The 17,637-nt window shown below is 47.7% G+C and overlaps 1 protein-coding gene and 1 long non-coding RNA gene across 3 annotated transcripts; one reads left to right on the top strand and one right to left on the bottom strand.

Moving 5' to 3' along the window:
• Positions 1-461: 461 nt before the first annotated feature.
• On the top strand, positions 462-6,483 carry ppp4r3a (protein phosphatase 4 regulatory subunit 3A). Of its 2 annotated transcripts, none has more exons than XM_088362321.1 (15): positions 462-1,492; positions 1,591-1,646; positions 1,732-1,830; positions 1,906-2,523; positions 3,012-3,089; positions 3,174-3,290; positions 3,381-3,497; positions 3,578-3,709; positions 3,775-3,877; positions 3,943-4,101; positions 4,172-4,341; positions 4,540-4,682; positions 4,748-4,938; positions 5,058-5,269; positions 5,341-6,483. In XM_088362321.1, exons 1-15 carry the CDS (start codon positions 1,351-1,353, stop codon positions 5,464-5,466), a joined length of 2,463 nt encoding a protein of 820 aa, XP_088218447.1. In that variant the 5' UTR covers positions 462-1,350; the 3' UTR covers positions 5,467-6,483. The 2 variants fall into 2 exon arrangements, with proteins under 2 accessions (XP_088218447.1, XP_088218449.1); XM_088362323.1 differs by having other exon boundaries at positions 4,543-4,682.
• LOC148381567 (uncharacterized) lies at positions 6,094-7,885 on the bottom strand. The gene is made up of 2 exons (XR_015854438.1): positions 7,716-7,885; positions 6,094-7,071 (listed from the first exon to the last, which is right to left on the bottom strand). It is a non-coding gene; the product is annotated as an uncharacterized LOC148381567 (long non-coding RNA).
• Between the last annotated feature and the right edge of the window lie 9,752 nt (positions 7,886-17,637).

Genomic DNA, 17,637 nt, shown 5'->3' on the forward strand with positions numbered 1-17,637 from the left:
AAAGTATGACCTGTAAATGTTCAAATATAAATGTAAACGTGCCTCTTTGCAGAGGTAGATCCAATGTACTGGGACAGGTCTCAGTTAGACCCAGTAGAGGGCGCTACAGCTACAACATTCTTGTATGGCAACTTTAAAATATTACGTTGTTTAGCAGGCATATTACCTGCAAAGTTTGGTGAGTTTTTGTTCATGCTTAGTATTTCAAAACTTATTTTCTTAATGGGGAAAAATGGGAATCCATAGAAAAACAATGAGGACCTTCTAGCAGTCTGTTTGGGCCCTTAATAGCATCGTATCGGCCCCCAAATAAATATATATACATTTTAATTTACGAATTCTGTAATTGTGATTTTTTTTTTCTGAAAACACAACAAATTGTGTATTGACTCGTAATAAAGAGAACGCGACTTCCGTCATTTACTGTCTCTTTAAATGTGGCGGGCTGCCCTGTTGTTGCTGTGCTGGAAACCCCGTATAGCCTGTTGGGGCTCAAGATGGCTGAATACTCACGGGGGACTGTTAGCAAATATCCGAGCAAGACATCGGGAATGAATGGCAAATAGCAATGCGGTGTAAAGCAAAACGCTCGAAGTAATTTGACGCTCACGACTTGTTGCTTTGCATTATTTTTGGCATGTATAAGTACCAGAAAGGAGAGAGTTTTCTCTCCGCGGCCCCGAGCCAGAACATGGCGGAACACTTTGGGAAGAAATAGCAGCTAGCGCTAGCCAGCTGGCGCATTATTGACTAACATTGTTTAGCATCAAAACAAACGATCAGTACTGCCCGCAAGTGTGAGAATAATGTTTTCGGTGTGCAGCTGGGCTCATTTTGCCTTAACACGGTCAATATACGAATTGCTTGGATTTGGTTTACAAGGAGGCAAGTCAACTCGTTAGCTTTGCTATTCGCTAACGTTGCGTGTGTGGAGCGCAACTAACAACGGGGAGAGTGTTTGGGGGATAATTGATCGACTTTTGGATTTATTCTCACATATAAGGGCACGTAATTAATGTCACCATTGCGCGGTGTTGATGTTGTGTAAACTCCCACCACGTCCGCGTTGTGTATTTAACATGTTTTGTTGTTATTACTCATCACGTTGGCTTTTATGTAATACACGGTGATAAAAATCTTTTGGAGGAAATAATATCGTGTAAAATACATTGGTGTGAATATAGAGTTGCACTTTTTGACGGAGGAAGAATTGTCAGGTCATCTGATTGGTGGACCCGGTCCGAGAGGTGAATTGGACGTTGTGGCGTTACTAAGGTGAAGCAGGTACCCCTGTAACAGCCCATCACGGGTTGGGTGGAAGGTGGGGACCGCTCACGACCACCTGCCAGGATGACGGACACTCGACGAAGAGTCAAAGTTTATACCCTCAATGAGGACAGACAGTGGGACGACCGCGGTACCGGACACGTCTCATCGGGGTACGTGGACCGACTGAAAGGGACGTCTCTTGTGGTGCGAGCCGAAAGTGACGGTGAGTTTGGTTTGCATGTGCACATGTTGACTTGAATAATATCTGTGTAAAATAAAAAAAGACTGGTAAAACTTCCACTCTGATTTGTTGCACTCAAGGTTCTCTACTACTGGAGTCCAAAATAAACACAAACACAGCGTACCAGAAACAGCAGGTGGGTACTTTTTGTAAAGTTCAAGTGCAGTGTCATCGTTTTGTTTATTGACATATGCATGTGACGCTTTTTTTTTTTTTGACAGGATACCCTGATCGTGTGGTCAGAGGCTGAGAACTACGATTTGGCCCTCAGCTTCCAGGAGAAAGCCGGCTGTGATGAAATCTGGGAGAAAATTTGCCAGGTAGCTGCAAATGTCCCCTTATTTCCTAATTAGTACAGAAAAAAGTGAATTGAAGGCAAAATTTTTTTCCTCAAGGTGCAAGGAAAGGACCCGTCTGTGGACATCACCCAAGATGTTGTGGATGAGCTGGAAGAGGAACGCTTCGATGACATGTCATCGCCCGGTTTGGAGCTGCCGCCGTGCGAGTTGACTCGTCTGGAGGACTTGGCGGAGCTGGTGGCCTCCTCGCTGCCTTCGCCGCTGCGGCGCGAGAAACTGGCGCTGGCCGTCGAGAACGAGGGCTACATCCGCAAACTCCTGGAACTCTTCCGCGTGTGCGAGGATCTGGAGAACCGGGAGGGACTGCACCACCTCTACGAAATCATCAAAGGCATTTTTCTACTCAACCGCACGGCGCTCTTCGAGGTCATGTTCTCGGACGAGTGCATCATGGACGTCATCGGCTGTCTGGAATTTGACCCGGCGCTCCAGCAGCCGCGGCGGCACCGCGAGTTCCTCACCAAAACGGCCCGCTTTAAGGAGGTGATCCCCATCTCGGACCCTGAACTGCGTCAGAAAATCCACCAGACGTATCGGGTGCAGTACATTCAGGACATGGTGCTGCCCACGCCCTCCGTCTTTGAGGAGAACATGCTGTCCACCCTGCACTCCTTCATCTTCTTCAACAAGGTGGAGATTGTGGGCATGCTTCAGGTGGGTTGGCGTCATCCACGACATCCGTGACAATTTTAGGGTTAAATAACTTATGACCCTGGGAGATTTTTTTAGATCACATGACCTTGAGTGTAAAGTGTGCGCATGTGGTTGTGTGTGTGGTTGTCTCCATAGAGACCAGGAAGTGTTGTGCAAACCTGTCATGAGAAAACTGAAGCGTGTGTGTATTTGCTGTTGTCTCAGGTGAAGTTGCCTTGACGACAAATGTGGATTGAACTCAAGCACACGGACTGTTCATGCAGTACTTGCGGACAAAATGTGAATTGAGTTCGTGCCAAAATAAAGTTGAATCTCTGCACAGATTATAACCCAAAGCCATAAATTGTGATTTGTTTGCTTTTTCACCTGCCACGTCGGAAATGAGCCCAATGACACTGCAATTTAGTTTCGGATATTATTTTTATGATTGATTGATGGTTCTAACCCACCCTCCTCCTCCTCCTCCTCCTCCTCTTCTCCGATGACAGGATGATGAGAAGTTCCTGACAGATCTTTTTGCACAGCTAACAGACGAGGCGACAGACGACGACAAAAGACACGAACTGGTATGACAGTTTTCAGTTTAAACGCCAATCATCGTTTTTTTTTTTTATATTCAACGGCGTCTTTTTTTTTTTTTTGCTTCGCAGGTTAACTTCCTGAAGGAATTCTGCGCGTTCTCACAAACATTACAACCTCAAAACAGAGATGCCTTCTTCAAGACACTGTCGAATATGGGCATTCTTCCCGCACTGGAGGTCATACTGGTGAGTGGAGACACCTCAACGGCCATTTTAGCAATCCCGCTTCACTATTGGGATTACGCTAAATCCAAGACTCCTTCATTTGTGATCCAGGGAATGGATGACGTTCAGGTGCGGGGGGCAGCCACCGATATCTTCTCTTATCTGGTGGAGTACAACCCCTCCATGGTGCGGGAATTTGTTATGCAGGAGTCTCAGCAAAATGATGACGTGAGTAGATGATTGCAAAATTGGCCAAAATTACGGTTGTGTTCTTCTTCTTATTATTTTTTTTCTGGGGGCGTTTGCAGGACATCCTACTGATCAACCTCATCATCGAGCACATGATCTGTGACACGGACCCCGAGTTGGGAGGGGCCGTGCAGCTGATGGGTCTGCTCCGAACGTTGGTCGATCCAGAAAACATGCTGGCTACTGTGAATGTGAGTTTGGTGCTTTTTGAAGCATCTCAACTGAAATATCATTTACACCAGTGGTCTACTTCCAGAAAACGGAAAAGACGGAGTTTCTCAGCTTCTTCTACAAGCACTGCATGCACGTCCTGTCAGCTCCGCTACTGGCCAACACCACCGAGGAGAAGCCGAGCAAAGGTAGCGACCGGATTCCCTCGGGCGAGGAGCTTCTGTGACAACTAAAATGTCCTCCCTTTTCTTAGATGACTTCCAAACCTCGCAGTTGTTAGCGCTCATTCTGGAACTGCTCACCTTCTGCGTGGAGCACCACACCTATCACATCAAGAACTACATCATCAACAAGGACATTCTCAGGAGGGTCCTGGTGCTCACAGCATCTCAGCACGCCTTCTTGGCACTATGTGAGCTCACGTGAGATCCTTTTTGTAGGCATCCCATAGTTTTCTAAATTGTCTTCCTGCGTCGCGCCAGGTGCCCTGCGCTTCATGCGGAGAATCATCGGTCTGAAAGATGAATTCTACAACCGCTACATCATGAGAAACTTCCTCTTTGAGCCCGTGGTGAAGGCCTTTCTCAAGAACGGCTCGCGGTACAATCTCATGAACTCGGCCATCATCGAGATGTTTGAGTATGTCCGTGTGGTGAGTAGTTTGTTTCGGTCAATCTGCTTGGAAAAAAAACTATCAAATAATGAAGACTTTTGGGGTGTCAATGATTTGAATGCATATTAATTTGTATGGTGCATTTTGCCCCTCCCCTTTTTCTTTTTGATCTCCTCTTCTCGCATCCCCATATCACGACCTCCCCACCCTCCCTCTCCTCTTTTCCATTGCCTCTAGGAGGATGTGAAATCTCTCACCGCTCACATCATTGAGAATTATTGGAAGGCTCTGGAGGACGTGGACTATGTCCAGACCTTCAAGGGCCTCAAGCTGCGCTACGAACAGCAGCGTGAGAGGCAGGACAACCCCAAACTAGACAGGTAGGTACAATTTTTGCCCAAATATTTGCAACCAAAAAAAAAATAACTTCATTATTATTCATTAGCATGCGCTCCATCCTGAGGAACCACCGCTTCCGTCGCGACGCACGCACGCTGGAGGACGAGGAGGAGATGTGGTTCAACACGGACGAGGAGGACCTCGAGGATGGCGAGGCCGTCGTGCGTCCCTCGGAAAAGATGAAGAGCGAGGAGGACCTCATGGAGCCTATTAGCAAATTCATGGAGAGGAAAAAATGCAAGTCACCTATTTAAAAAAAATAATTAAATAAATGATCAGAGTTTTGTTCCATTTTATCTTCTCAAAACCAAAATGGAAGGTCTTACATGGCATCTGTATTCCATCTCTGCCCGCAGTGAAAGACACCGACGACAAGGACGTTCTGGGAAAGTCGAGCTTGTCGGGCAGGCAGAACCCGAGTTTCAAACTCTCTTTCTCCGGCGCCACCAAAACCAGCCTGTCAAGCCCGCCGTCATCCGGCTCCCTGAACCCCGGTTCTCCCGGTTCACCGGAGTCCCCAAGCTCGGGAACGCGGAGCTCAGGTGCCACGCCAGCGGTAACCACAAAGGTGTGTCTAAATATCACATTTTTCTTTGTTAATTCCGCTTGTAGGAAATGCTAATTCCTTGTCTTCCATAGGGAGGATTAGTGGGACTTGTGGACTATCCCGATGACGACGAAGACGAGGAAGAGGACGAGGAGGAGGACGGCGAGAGTAAAGACGACCCCCTGCCGCCTTCGAAAAAGTCCAAACTGAACTCCTAAAAGACACGCCGCCATGTCCCCTTTGCGCTCCAGTCAGACGTTTTCAGCAATTTCTTCTTCACACGGGAACGATCAACCCTCAACAAACGGAATGAATGAAAAGCCGCACTCTGCCGCCGCCGGAGGAGACGGGACGCCAATGGATTCTTCCTCCTCCTCACCTTCGATCAGCCCGATTCAAACAAGTGCCAATCATACGAGCGGGAGGGAACCGCGTCTTGACGGGACGGACGTCAAGTCGAGGCGGAGGAATGGCCGCGCGGTGAGACAAGCGCTGGAAAAGACCACATAAAAAAAAAAGAAAACAAAAAAAAACATGTATATGCAGACTGAAATCCCCCAAGAGCTAGCGCACTTGGATCATAATCCCACTGCCCCCCCCTCACTCAGGGAAGGACATCATTTGGCCAAATGGTTCAGCCAATTCAGACCCACACACTCAAACCCCTCTCCAGAATCTTCTTCTCGTTCTTTTCTTCCTCTCCTCCTCGTCCGTTGCGTTCGTGTCCTTTAAGTTAGCATCGAGGACCAGACAAAAGAGAGCCGTCTTTTCTTGTAGTTTGATCATGTCATCAGTGTTGTCGTTCTCCGGCAGATGTTTGGTTTTTCGAAGAGGAGAAAGGAGGAAACAAAAAAAAAAGCCAGCATTTTATTTCATTTTCTCACTTTGTCTCACAAACCCTTCTCCTGTTTTTTTTTTTTTTTCTCTCCCTCTTTACGTTTTTGTAAATGACGACAAAAAGAGACCTGCCTTTAAACGTTCAGGATGTTTTCAGTCACACTTGAACAGGTTTTTAAAGACCTCAGTAGGTGAGCTAGTTTTACCATTTTTGCCCTTTGAAACTGCAGATTTTTTGGAGAAATTTGTAATCCCGTCTTGATTAAAGATTGAGTGGAATTCTAGATATGATGTATTTTGTCATATCTTCTCATTTTTGTTTCCTTTTACATGAGTGTACACTTAGTTGTTCAGAATACTTGGGACCATTAAAAAGAACTTTGCTGTAAGGTGTCCTACTACCGTGTGTCCTCAAGTGTCTCCATGTCGTGGCACAGTTTTTAAATCAGGATTCTTCAAAATTATTATTTTGACACCACGCGGATCCAAACGTGTTCAAATAAATGCCCATAGTAACACAAGCAATAAATAGTTGACGTTCAAGCACAGACTTGCAGGTTCACTTTTTGTCCGCCAGAGGGCAATGTTGTCTTGTAAAAGCCTGAAGTCAATCATGCGTTGTTTCATGGGTCGTTTTAAGTTGCTGTTGCATCTTCTAAGCATCCTTCTGCTTCCCACAATAGGCCTAAAATTATTTATGCTTAGGTGCATTATGGCCTTCAACCAGTTCTTATTAATTAAAAGTCAACAGAGGAGCAGCACACTGCTCAGATGGCACACATATGCCTTTCACATGAAAGCCATCATGAGACAAAAGAAGCCCTCCCTACCGCCGTGAGCGGGATCTTCTTCATCTCTGCTCCGGCAAGCCGCCCGCCGTTGCCTAGATGCCGCCGCCCGTGCCGGCACGACCCGTCTGTGTGTCTGCCAGTCTTGTGGGGGTCACCATCCGCGAGACATTACTGTTGCGCCACATCCTGCTGGGTCTGTGAAAAGCATATTTGACACTTCTTTTTGATCATCTCGGCTCCGTGGCATCGGCCCTGTCACTGATTTGAAAAAGGGCCAGTATGTGTTTTGTATAAGTGTCATTCAGCGCACGAGAAGAGGTAAGAGTTGATCATCAGACAGTTCCTGGCCGAGAAAAGCAATCTCCCCATTCACCCGACCTTTTTTGATCGCCCTTTTTCTTTCTCAGGCTCAAGAGGTCATCAAGGGCACCCATTCTGAAGACAGTGACTGACATCAACATGGCCGTGACGACGGCGGTACAGAGGCCGGACAAATTCTTGCATGGCGTGGTGGAGGAGGTTGATTGGCATATAAGGAATTGGAAAATGATCACAAGCTTTTTTTTCTCCTGCTTTGGCCTCCATTGGGGGTAGGAGACTCCACATTCAAACTCAGAACCTCAGAACTGCTGCAGTACTGGTGAAACCATTTGCACGGCTATAGTGGGGGTGTCCTAAATTCCAAACTGCATTTAACTTGAAGACAACCTCCCAAAACATAAAAATGTCAGTCACATACTTGGCATGCACAAAAACGGATAGCCTCAAATAATAATTATTAAAAAAGACAACAGTATTGTATTTTAATCCTGGTAGCCCATCGGAGCGAACCCCTTTACCTGCGGCTTTGGTTGATTAGAAGCACCTGTGGGCAAAACCAAACTGTTTCTCCTTTCTGGACCGGAACTTGACGCTTCTGCAGAGGAAATACACCGCGCACGCAGCCATGCAGTTGTAACTTCGGAAGCCCGGCCGAGGTTATGTCAACACCGGTACAAAGTCAACCCTCGTCGACCCCCCCTACGGGCCACGGTGTGTTTCCCCGGCACAAAGTCTTCTCTGTGTCCGCCAAAGTTCCTCGGGCCTCGGTGGGGGCGCCCGGCTTTGCTCGCCCGCCCGCCGCGTCGCGTGCATGATTAATCACCGCCTTCCATGCCTGGAGCTGCCTGCCCCTCCAGGTAAGCATGGAGGGGCTTCAACTGACAAGGACCCCTCTGCAGCCCAGACCCCGGGGTTAGCAAAGACATCCATGAAAAGAGTGCAGGAAAGTCATCCTGCGTCCCATCTGGTGCACATTACACAAGAGGTGAGGATACAGTCACGCACAGAAGCACACCCCACGCCGCTGTTATGGTGGCCTACTACATTTGATGGCTTGACAGCTTCCAGTCAAAAGGGCAGAAGATGAAATTCCCCAAATATTTAAAAGCTGGTCAAACAGCCTGGCTACATTTAGGAAAGTGGTGGGAGTCAACACAGGACATGTATCATGGAAAATGGACTTTTTTTTATTTTTAAATAATTTTCTTGTCTATTTAGAGTATCCAGGAGTGTAGAAAAGTGTAATATATCCCTCCAGGTGCTGCAGAGATATTGTTATAATCGTTTTTTTGGGGGGGTAATTTTTTAATCTATTACGTCACATCCGTTGGGGTAGGACGAACATCCGGGTAATGAACATGGCGCGAATCCGCCATGTCTTTAACGAATTCGCCTTATTACTGTCAGACTTTTGTAATCCAAACAATTTATATTAGTCCACATAATTCATTGGGCAACATCAAGACCTCAAAGAAGTGCCTGGTCAACTTTCATTTTTCAAACAGTATTTTCACGTCTGTGGGCAAAATTCTGCTCGTTAAGGAGTGTTTCAGAAATATTTTGAGAATTTGCCGAAAGACTTCATTTCGCTGATAGTTCGGTTCCTTCAATCTATGGAAACGACGAACAACCAAGGGGTAAGTTTGAGATAATACAAAAATAATAAACTGTATTTCATTTTAATAATATTGTGTCTACACTCGTTCTCATATCATTATCGTCAGTCTTTCTGGTGATTTTGTAGCTGTGCGCTCTATGTTTTCACTTGTAAGTGTATTTTGAGTAGTTATATCATTCTGTATTATTCTTGGGTAATACACAATGTGTTTAACGCGTTCATTAGCTTCTCGCTAACGCTAGCATTAGCTTCGTAGCTTGAATGCAGTGCGTAATTGTTAATGAGGTTCATGAATATTGTTAGAGGATTTATTTTATTACGTGTCATGTATGGTTGTAAGGACAATGTCGTTGATATCTTTTAATCAATTAAAACGTTTGTGGGGCAAGTCAACGCTAAAGCAAAAAAATAAATAAATAATCACTACCTCGGCTAAAAAACTACAAACAGTGACCGGAAAGGCAGGTGCACAGCTTCCGGCCTGAGGGTTGTGACGTATCTTATTTGCATTTGAAGAGACCGCAACTCAGAATACGACGAATTCAGACAAAGGCATTGTTATTCCACTTTATATAGACCAAAACTAAATGAGTAAAGCAGTAGAATTTATTACCGTGATATTTGGGCTTTAAAGTACTTTTAAATTTTTGTTTTATGTCGCCTAGAACGTACACTTTATTCGTTTTATGGATTATTGTGCTCTTTAATAGCCACAAGACGGCGACAAATCCATCCATCCATCCATCCATTTTCTGAACCGCTTAGTCCCCACGGGGGTCGCGGGCGTGCTGGAGCCTAACCCAGCCGTCATCGGGCAGTAGGCGGGGGACACCCTGAACTGGTTGCCAGCCAAATCCCAGATTTCTTAAACAATTGGTGTTAAGGGCATATTTTGAAGTGATGCTATGGCTGAAATGACAGTTTTGGGGAAGGGTCAATTCTTCAACTGACAAATACAAGCTTTTTTTTTTGCCTTTACATTAATGCTGGTTGGAGGTAACAGGAGTTTAACCATCCAGTTTGCAGTATGCCTGTTCTGTCATTACTCTTTGTCAATTGAATTCCAGCTTTTCCCATGGCCAATGTCAGGAAGTGGAATATGTTCCTGATCTGCCATCACTAATGTTAAGTGACCTGTTTTGTGCCTAGGCGTGGGCGCAGGAAACATGGATGTGAGCGTGAGCACTCCACAGGCTGCATGTTAAATGGCAATGTCACAGTGATAAAGACTGAACCCTACACACCCTGTGTGTGTGTGTGTGTGATGGGTCGGAAGTACAGCAGGCAGATGGGGGCCCACCATAAATCCGCACGGATAGTAGCAGCAACTACAGAACTGATTTATAGTTTTGTGTCTTCCTGGTAGTGGAACTTCTAAGATCTACCAGCAGTGAATTTTTGAGAAAAAAAAAAAAAATCGAGTAACCTGACCACAAAAATGTGTCGACACACAAATCTCTGCCTTGAAAGTATAAGTTATCATTTTAAAACCGATGTTTGGCTATGTTTGTCAACTTGAGTCAAAGTTTATAGAGTACACAAAAGTTCTTTTTTTATGGAGAGAAAAGCGTGACAACGTCTGTGAAGGAAAATTTAATATAGTGAATAAAAATAGTTATGAGCAAATTCAGCTCCTGAATCCACCCGGCGGCTCGGCGTGTTAGCATGAATGAAGGCCTTAAAGGTGTCGGTTTCCAGTCAATAAACATACGGATCGGACTCTCGGTTCAGCGGGAGTTGAACATGTGGGACCAGTCACTCGCACATTGGGCCCTCTGGTCACTTTTTTTGTGTACATTAAAGTCGCTATTCAGCCGCACAAATCAAACCTTCGCTTAGCTAACAGCCGGTAACCTAAAACTAGCAAAACACAACGTTTCCCTAAATACAGTAGCAATCACAGGTCTGTTTGACAGAATGAATATTGCTCTATAATCAACATTTTTTTTTCTTCCCTCCCCTTCTTTTCTCTTTCTTCTTTTACAGCCACGCAGCTCGGCCTGATGGCTCCTGCTGCCGGAGTGTCTGAGACTATTGATGGTGTCTCGAAGTCATGCGGCGTTGGCGCGCGTCGTGCCAGGTTCATCACGCCACGCCGGTTAGCGTGTGTGGTCAACAGGCGACGGGGACGCCATAGGGGAGGCTTCGTTTGGTCCAAAGCTGCTGTGTCTATTCAGGGTCTTCCCTGGCTGACCCAGCGGACCAATTTTTTTTAAAATGGCATAAAAGCAGAAGCATGAGGTGACGAAACTACCTTTTTATTTTGATTGTCTTGAATGTCTTAAAACATGCTGTTTTTGATACAATCTAAACTTATTAATTTTTTTAAAGCCTTCCGCTATGGCGAGCAATCGCAATGGCGCTGAATAAAAATGGAATTGCCAAATCATGGCTCATGAATGACACCAAATGCATAATCCTCCCCCAACCACCAACAAGGTAAGTTTGGAAAAACTTTAAGACATTTCAAACAGTTATAAATACGTTTAAATACACAAAAGCCAATTTGTACTCTATTGGGTCTTTTTAGACGACAAAAATTTTATTAATCATCTATTGCGAGCAATCGCAATGGCACTGAAAATTGAAAGTGCCTAATCATGGCTCATGAATGACACCAAATGCATAATCCTCCCCCAACCACCAACAAGGTAAGTTTGGAAAACCTTTAAGACATTTCAAACAGTTATAAATATGTTTAAATACACAAAAGCCAATTTGTACTCTATTGGGTCTTTTTAGACGACAAAAATTTTATTAATCATCTATTGCGAGCAATCGCAATGGCACTGAAAAATGAAAGTGCCTAATCATGGCTCATGAATGACACCAAATGCATAATCCTCCCCCAACCACCAACAAGGTAAGAGACATTTCAAACAGTTATAAACATGTTTAAATACATAAAAGCCAATTTGTACTCTATTGATTGTTTTTAGACTACAAAAATGTAATTAAATTGACATTTTATTGTTGGTCAAATGACATCACTTCTTAAACTAGCCTCTACTGCTTCCCCTGGTGGTCGTATTTAGAAACACAGCGGTGTAAAATATTCTCTGCTCATAAGTCAAATTGATTTAAAAGTTCAATACCAAGAAGTCATGTGTTTACAGCATCTTAATCAGAAAATCGCAAGCTCTATAAAAATCTCTGCATTTTGGTTCGGGCCATTAACTTGAGGAAGCTGTGAGCTGTATTTTGCACATTCTCACAAACTTCTCGCTCATCTTTCTCCCCTCTGGCTGGCCAAGGGCATATGGTTAGTCTGGGCAGCAGATAAGAGGAATGTGTCAGTGTGCGCTACTGAACAAACACATCTTTCATTCCTGCCTTTCTTCTTCCCTCGCGTTCCCCTCTTCCCGGCTCCTCACCTCTTCCGTCTCGCTGGCGGCTGGGCACAATTAGGAGAAGGGGCGCTGTTATATTTTGCGGGTGACGGCGAAGAGGCCGGGAATGGGCTTCAGATGGGGCTGCGAGGGAGCCCCGCTCGCTCGCTCGCAATGAAAGGCTCTTTCCTCTCTGCTAGGGCACATCAGAGATGCCGCTGGCTTTTTGCGGAGGGAGAAAAGCGCAACTCTGCTTCCATTTAGCTTTTCCGTCCCCCGACACGCACATTTTGTACGGCACATGCATGCACACGCACGTACTCTGTGCTTTGATTTGCGATTGCCCGGGTTTCTGACGTGTGTGCGATTACGGATATTTTTACCATTAAGGCATAATCATCAATTCGTTGATCGACTGTGACTTTGAGTGTGTATGGTTTTTAAAAGGCGGGGCTAGCTGTTAACTAGCTAACCCGTGAGCTACACGGTTGGTGTGAAGATGGTCCTCCTTCAACCAGTGTTGCGAATAGCACCGTTCCAGTGGCTATTATTAGCGCACTGTTCCACAGGCCTGATTCTATCACCCCCCCCCACGTTTCCTGTCCAACAGGATCGTTTCATCATTATCTCGCCGCGGCTATCGCGGCTCACGAAGAGAAGGGCAGCCCCTTTTGCTTCCATTCCAACAAGGCTTTTTATAGACTTGGACATACATTGTGTTGCTCACGCGGCGTGTCAAGGGGCTCCGGGTGTAATAGTTCCCAGAGTCAGGCGACACGCTTATCCTTTCACTGAGCACTCAAACGCTCGCGCCTCTTCATCCGCCCGCCATTTCAAGGGCGGCGCGGCGCGGCGGCTGCCGTCTGAGCATATCGCACCTCGGCCCGTTTGCGCCTCTCTCACAATTCGTGCATACAAATAGAAGTACAGATATAGCACTTGCTCCATAAACACCCCCCTGGCCCAGTTTGGGAAAGGACAGTATTGACGAGGATCGTCTCTGCCTGGAGATTTTTTTCGCCCATTTGAGTGCAATGCCAGTCATACGCGCCGTGTAAATGTACTTTTAAGCGAGTCCTCGGGCCCTAAAGAAAAATAAACGGCCAATTAAGAGCGTCTGCCTTCCTCTTGTGTTTAATAGCCGACCCGCGACCGGCACGGTGTTGCTTGCTCCGTCCCCGGAGCTGCGAGGCCGATCCCGCCCGGGGACGAGACGTCTGTAAGGTTTGTCAGCGCTGTGTTTTTACAGCTAGTGTCAGTTTCGGAGTTCAGGGCTCGGCGCCGTAGGAGGCGAATTCTGATGCAGTCTAAACACAAATGATGAAATGTCATCCTCGTCAGGCACTCAGGCCTTTCCTTCTGGTTTTTTTTCTTTTGTCTCCATGCTTGATGGGGATATGAGTTTGCTCATTTCTGGGGAATTTTATCCCCCAAAAAATTCTGGTCAGCTTCAGTTAAATCTGCTTGCTCGCTCACGAGGTATCACAGCAAGCTAATACCGCCGCCGCCGACCCGCTGGGTGGTCGTGTTCGTCAGGTGCCACATGAACCCAAGTGGCACCGAGAAGTCCAGAAAATAGTCCTGAGCCGAATCATTCCAAAAGCAAAACCAATATGAGGGAGCGGACTTCATCTCGGGTCCGGCTGGCTCTGTGTGGTCCTCCTTTCCTCCACCAAGTCTCATCTTATCTGTCATCTCCTCCATGAGACTCAACCTTATCAATGGTCTTACACACGCTGTCCAAATACCGCAAGCTAAGGCTAGCGCACGGAGGCCAAAGTTCGCCTGTCCCTAATGCGACCCCCGCGCGACCTCCTCTGATGTGATTGACCGCTCGCACAAAAGAGCCCCAGTGGTCCGAGCCCGCTAAGGGGTTCTGCTCCATCCGTTAGCCACGGCGGGGGCCCGATAGGGGGGAAAGGTTTCTGGGTCAGGGGTCGGCAAGATGCCACATGTTCGCTCGTCTGTCACACGCTCCGCCCGTCTCTGGTGACAGTGGCCAGCTTTGAGAGGCAAAACACCGCACCCCGCCCCTCCCTTGGAGAGACGTTAGGTTCATTCCTGCCCCCCCCAAAAAAAAAGCGTCCTACACTCGGCGTGATACTACAGGCAATCCGATTTGGAGGTGACCCCGTCCAGACTTGGGCGGTGGCGTGCTTGCCTTACTGCTGAGGAGGTGAAATGCGAGCCGGCTCAGCTCGCTGTGCCGGATCGATGGACTCGCCCCTGCTGCCGTCCCAGGAGTCCACTCGCTCTCGATCACTGTCAGCGCCCCCCCCACCCCCTCCAACCTTTGTGTCGTCCTGCCTCGGCATCCTGTCGACTCCTTTTGGCTTCTCGTCTCGTCTTCACTCATTTTCTGCCCTTTTCTCCTTGCCAATATCACGTCAAATCTGCAAAGCCAAGCAAGCGTGTTCCTGCTGAGGCGCAAGAAAAACGCTATTTGATTCAAATATTCAATAACGGAAACCCTTGACCCCTATCTGCCCACTATTATTAAATTCCTCAACATCCTGCCCCGCCCTTTTTCCTCCATCCTTCATTTTTTTCCCCTCTCAGCTTGGATTTACTGAAATATTTTTGATCTAAAGGTATATCTAAAAATCAACCATTTGTAAGTTAAAAAGCCAGTACCTCGTTTTTACTCGTATGTCAAGGTGCCAGTGTGTGTGTGTGAAAGCTCTTTTGCACTCAAGTACTCGAGAATGAGACACATGAATAATATACGCCTTTGTATCTAATTTGTGGCCGGGAGCAAAGACCACCTTGACTTTGATCGCCTGACGTTGTTCGCCTCTGTCCTCAACACATGTTTCTGTGATTTTTTTTTAAATTTTTGTAATGAGTTGAAAACTGCAAAGCGGCCTCGCCGGCCGATCGCCTTTCTTCTCCGGGTCGGGAATATCGGCCATTAATCATCACCTGGCCGGGTGACAGCCGGCGTTTGATTGTCGGCGCTTTCTCTCGTCGGTGTCGCTAGAGGGCTAAAAAGGTGGCGGCGGCTGTCGGGAGGTGTGAGGGAGGGAGGTGGGAGGAGGAGAGGGGGCGAGCACACATCACAAGAAGCATAATTGGCCATGAGTGAGCGCTTACTGGATCAGCAGCCCGGCCTCCTGACTAAGCGCTGTGTATCCGCCGAGCTGGACCCCCTCCAAGCAGCCGGGAAATTTTTTTAATTTGCCACCTACATCAGGCCTCAGGAATGTAGCCCCTCCCCTACCCACCCACCCACCTTCATCCTACCTATAGGCATCCAATACCTCCTTCCTCTTGGCCTGCTTCCTATTAGCGTCATTTAAAATGCAGATCTATATTGACTCATCAAAAACACATGTAGCGCGTCATACGTGCGCTAACGCCGCGCGTAGCTTTTTATTCTGCGGGTTGACTGTAAAATAGCTCCAAGGTGCACTCACGCCGCCGCGGATCAAAAGGTGAGTCGAAGCTTTGCCTCCAATTCCCTGGAGGAAGGCGAAGGGGTGGCGTGCTTTGGCAGGGTTCACCGCCGAGGTCTGAATGCGTGCGTTTGTGCGCGGTGCGTTCCCTCGCCGCCGTTAGCGAGGTCCGCCTGAGCCGAGCCGCCCCGGTTTCCGCCGCTGAGGTAAATTCCTGCGCGCCTCTTAACGGCGTCAGCGCCGACAGCGGGGTCGTCTTTAAGGGCGGTCACGCTCGAGAACCGGTTTCAAAATAAAGAGGCTCTCTGTTTTTGCGCTCTGGAAACATTAGCGCTATACTCGAGTCAAGTAGCTTGCGTTTCAGCTAGCAAGCGAGGCCTTTGCAAGGAAGGCTTTGTTTTGAGTTTTGGCAATTTTCTTACAAGTAATTTATCCCCCCCCCTCTGGGGTTGCCTTCAAATTGTTGCCGTATTGCTAAAGCATTGTTGTGCATCCGGCTGGAGAGCGATGGTGATCTCCAGCCAATTAGTGTTGGAGATGCAGTTAATTATTCCCGTTGTTGATTATCCTAATCATGTCTTGGGGAGGAGCCACCAAACGTGCACGATAAGCGTTTTATTGTCTCTCTCAATTGGACCGTGGAGGGAAATTGAATGGCAAGGGGGGGGTTGGCTGCTACTGTTATCTAACATCTGATGCGATTGTAACACTTGCATGTAACAAAGCAGTCAGCTGGGGGCGGGGCTAAAGGCAAGAGACTTCCATCAATTCCTCCTCTTTGTTCGATACATTGCGAGGATGCGGTAATGCTACAGTTGCATGACGTCACTTAGGAGCTTGCACCCGGGACTGTAATAGCTTCTGTGAGGGGAGGGGGGAGGGGGAGAGGCCAGACAGCTTATTTTCCAGCAGTACCTAGTGGATGGTTTTCCTTTGTCCATAGCTCTCCTCAAACAAAACGAGCAATTTTCTTCAAGTAAATTCCTCCACTGGTCCGTCCTCCAGGCTCAAGGCAAAATAGTTTCTTTTGTTGCTTTGCAGGACGAAACACAAATGCCACGACTGCTTTCGGTTAAGCTATGGAGACGCTCGATTGTGGGGTGGGGGTGGGGGTGGGGGGGGGGTGATTAACGGGGGCAAACCAGAGCGCAGCACTTGGCTGCAACCAGTAGAGGCGCCGTTGAGTCAGACTCTGAGCAGCGGCGTGTAAACATGTCCGCCCTGTCAACGCTCAGCCCCCTGATGCGAGCGGACACGAAGAGCAGAGCGGACGAGCCGTGATTGATCGGCGGAGCTTTCCAACCTACAACGGCGTCTTTCATGAGCCTGAGAAGAGGAAGAAGAAGAGAAGGAGTTGAAAAGAAAAATGCTCCTCAACTCTCATCGGGGCAATGAGAGATGATGGCTGGTGACAATGCAGCTTTCAGCCAAAATGTTCCGCTGACCCCTCCCCGATCCCGCCTCGCTCTGCCCCTCCCACCCCCCCTGTTCCGCTGCACCTTGAGGTCCTGGCTTGCCAACCTCGACAGCATCCAAGCCACCCTCCTCGCTGTCAGCCATTGAACGCCTCGGCGGGGCCTCCGACCGAAAGCGTGCGAGTCCTTTGATTGGACGTGGCCCGTAGCTTCGCCTCCATATCAACCCGATGTGACAATGGCAAATTACCAGCCAACGAGAGGCGCCGAGGGAAGCTACGACGAGTACAAAGCCGCTGTCCCGCCGCATTAGTTGTGCCCGACGTTTTATTCGACTCGCCATTTATTGCTCCTGTCGTGGCGAGAAGCTTTCGAGTTCTGCTCACAGTCTGCAACTTATGGATCTGCCGTGCGGAACCGCAAGCTGGTGTGGCCGACGCCGAGATTGTTTGTCTGCTATCGATCACGACCAGCCAGAATCAATCAGATGTTCACGCTAGCGAGAATCGCAAACTACTCCGACTGAAATCCCCGATTCGTGTAATCTGGCCCACTTGGCGGGCGGGCCGGGCCCTTGGGTGGTCAAAGGTGATGTAACCCCCCCCCTCCTCGATTGGGGACCTGATAAGGTCACGTGATCCATGTCGAGGAATCCTCGCTCAGCCTGACCCCGCTTGTGCTCC

This window comes from Syngnathus floridae, chromosome 19 (genome assembly GCF_059516105.1).
Source record: "Syngnathus floridae isolate MCC-2025c chromosome 19, RoL_Sflo_1.0, whole genome shotgun sequence".
NCBI classification, from domain to species: Eukaryota; Metazoa; Chordata; class Actinopteri; order Syngnathiformes; family Syngnathidae; genus Syngnathus; species Syngnathus floridae.

Coding starts and splice junctions, on each gene's coding strand:
- ppp4r3a (XM_088362321.1), top strand. CDS start 1,351: ATGACGGACACTCGACGAAGAGTCAAAGTTTATACCCTCAATGAGGAC. Junction 3,710..3,774: donor ACATGCTGGCTACTGTGAAT/GTGAGTTTGGTG, acceptor GTCTACTTCCAG/AAAACGGAAAAGACGGAGTT. Junction 3,878..3,942: donor CGAGGAGAAGCCGAGCAAAG/GTAGCGACCGGA, acceptor CCCTTTTCTTAG/ATGACTTCCAAACCTCGCAG.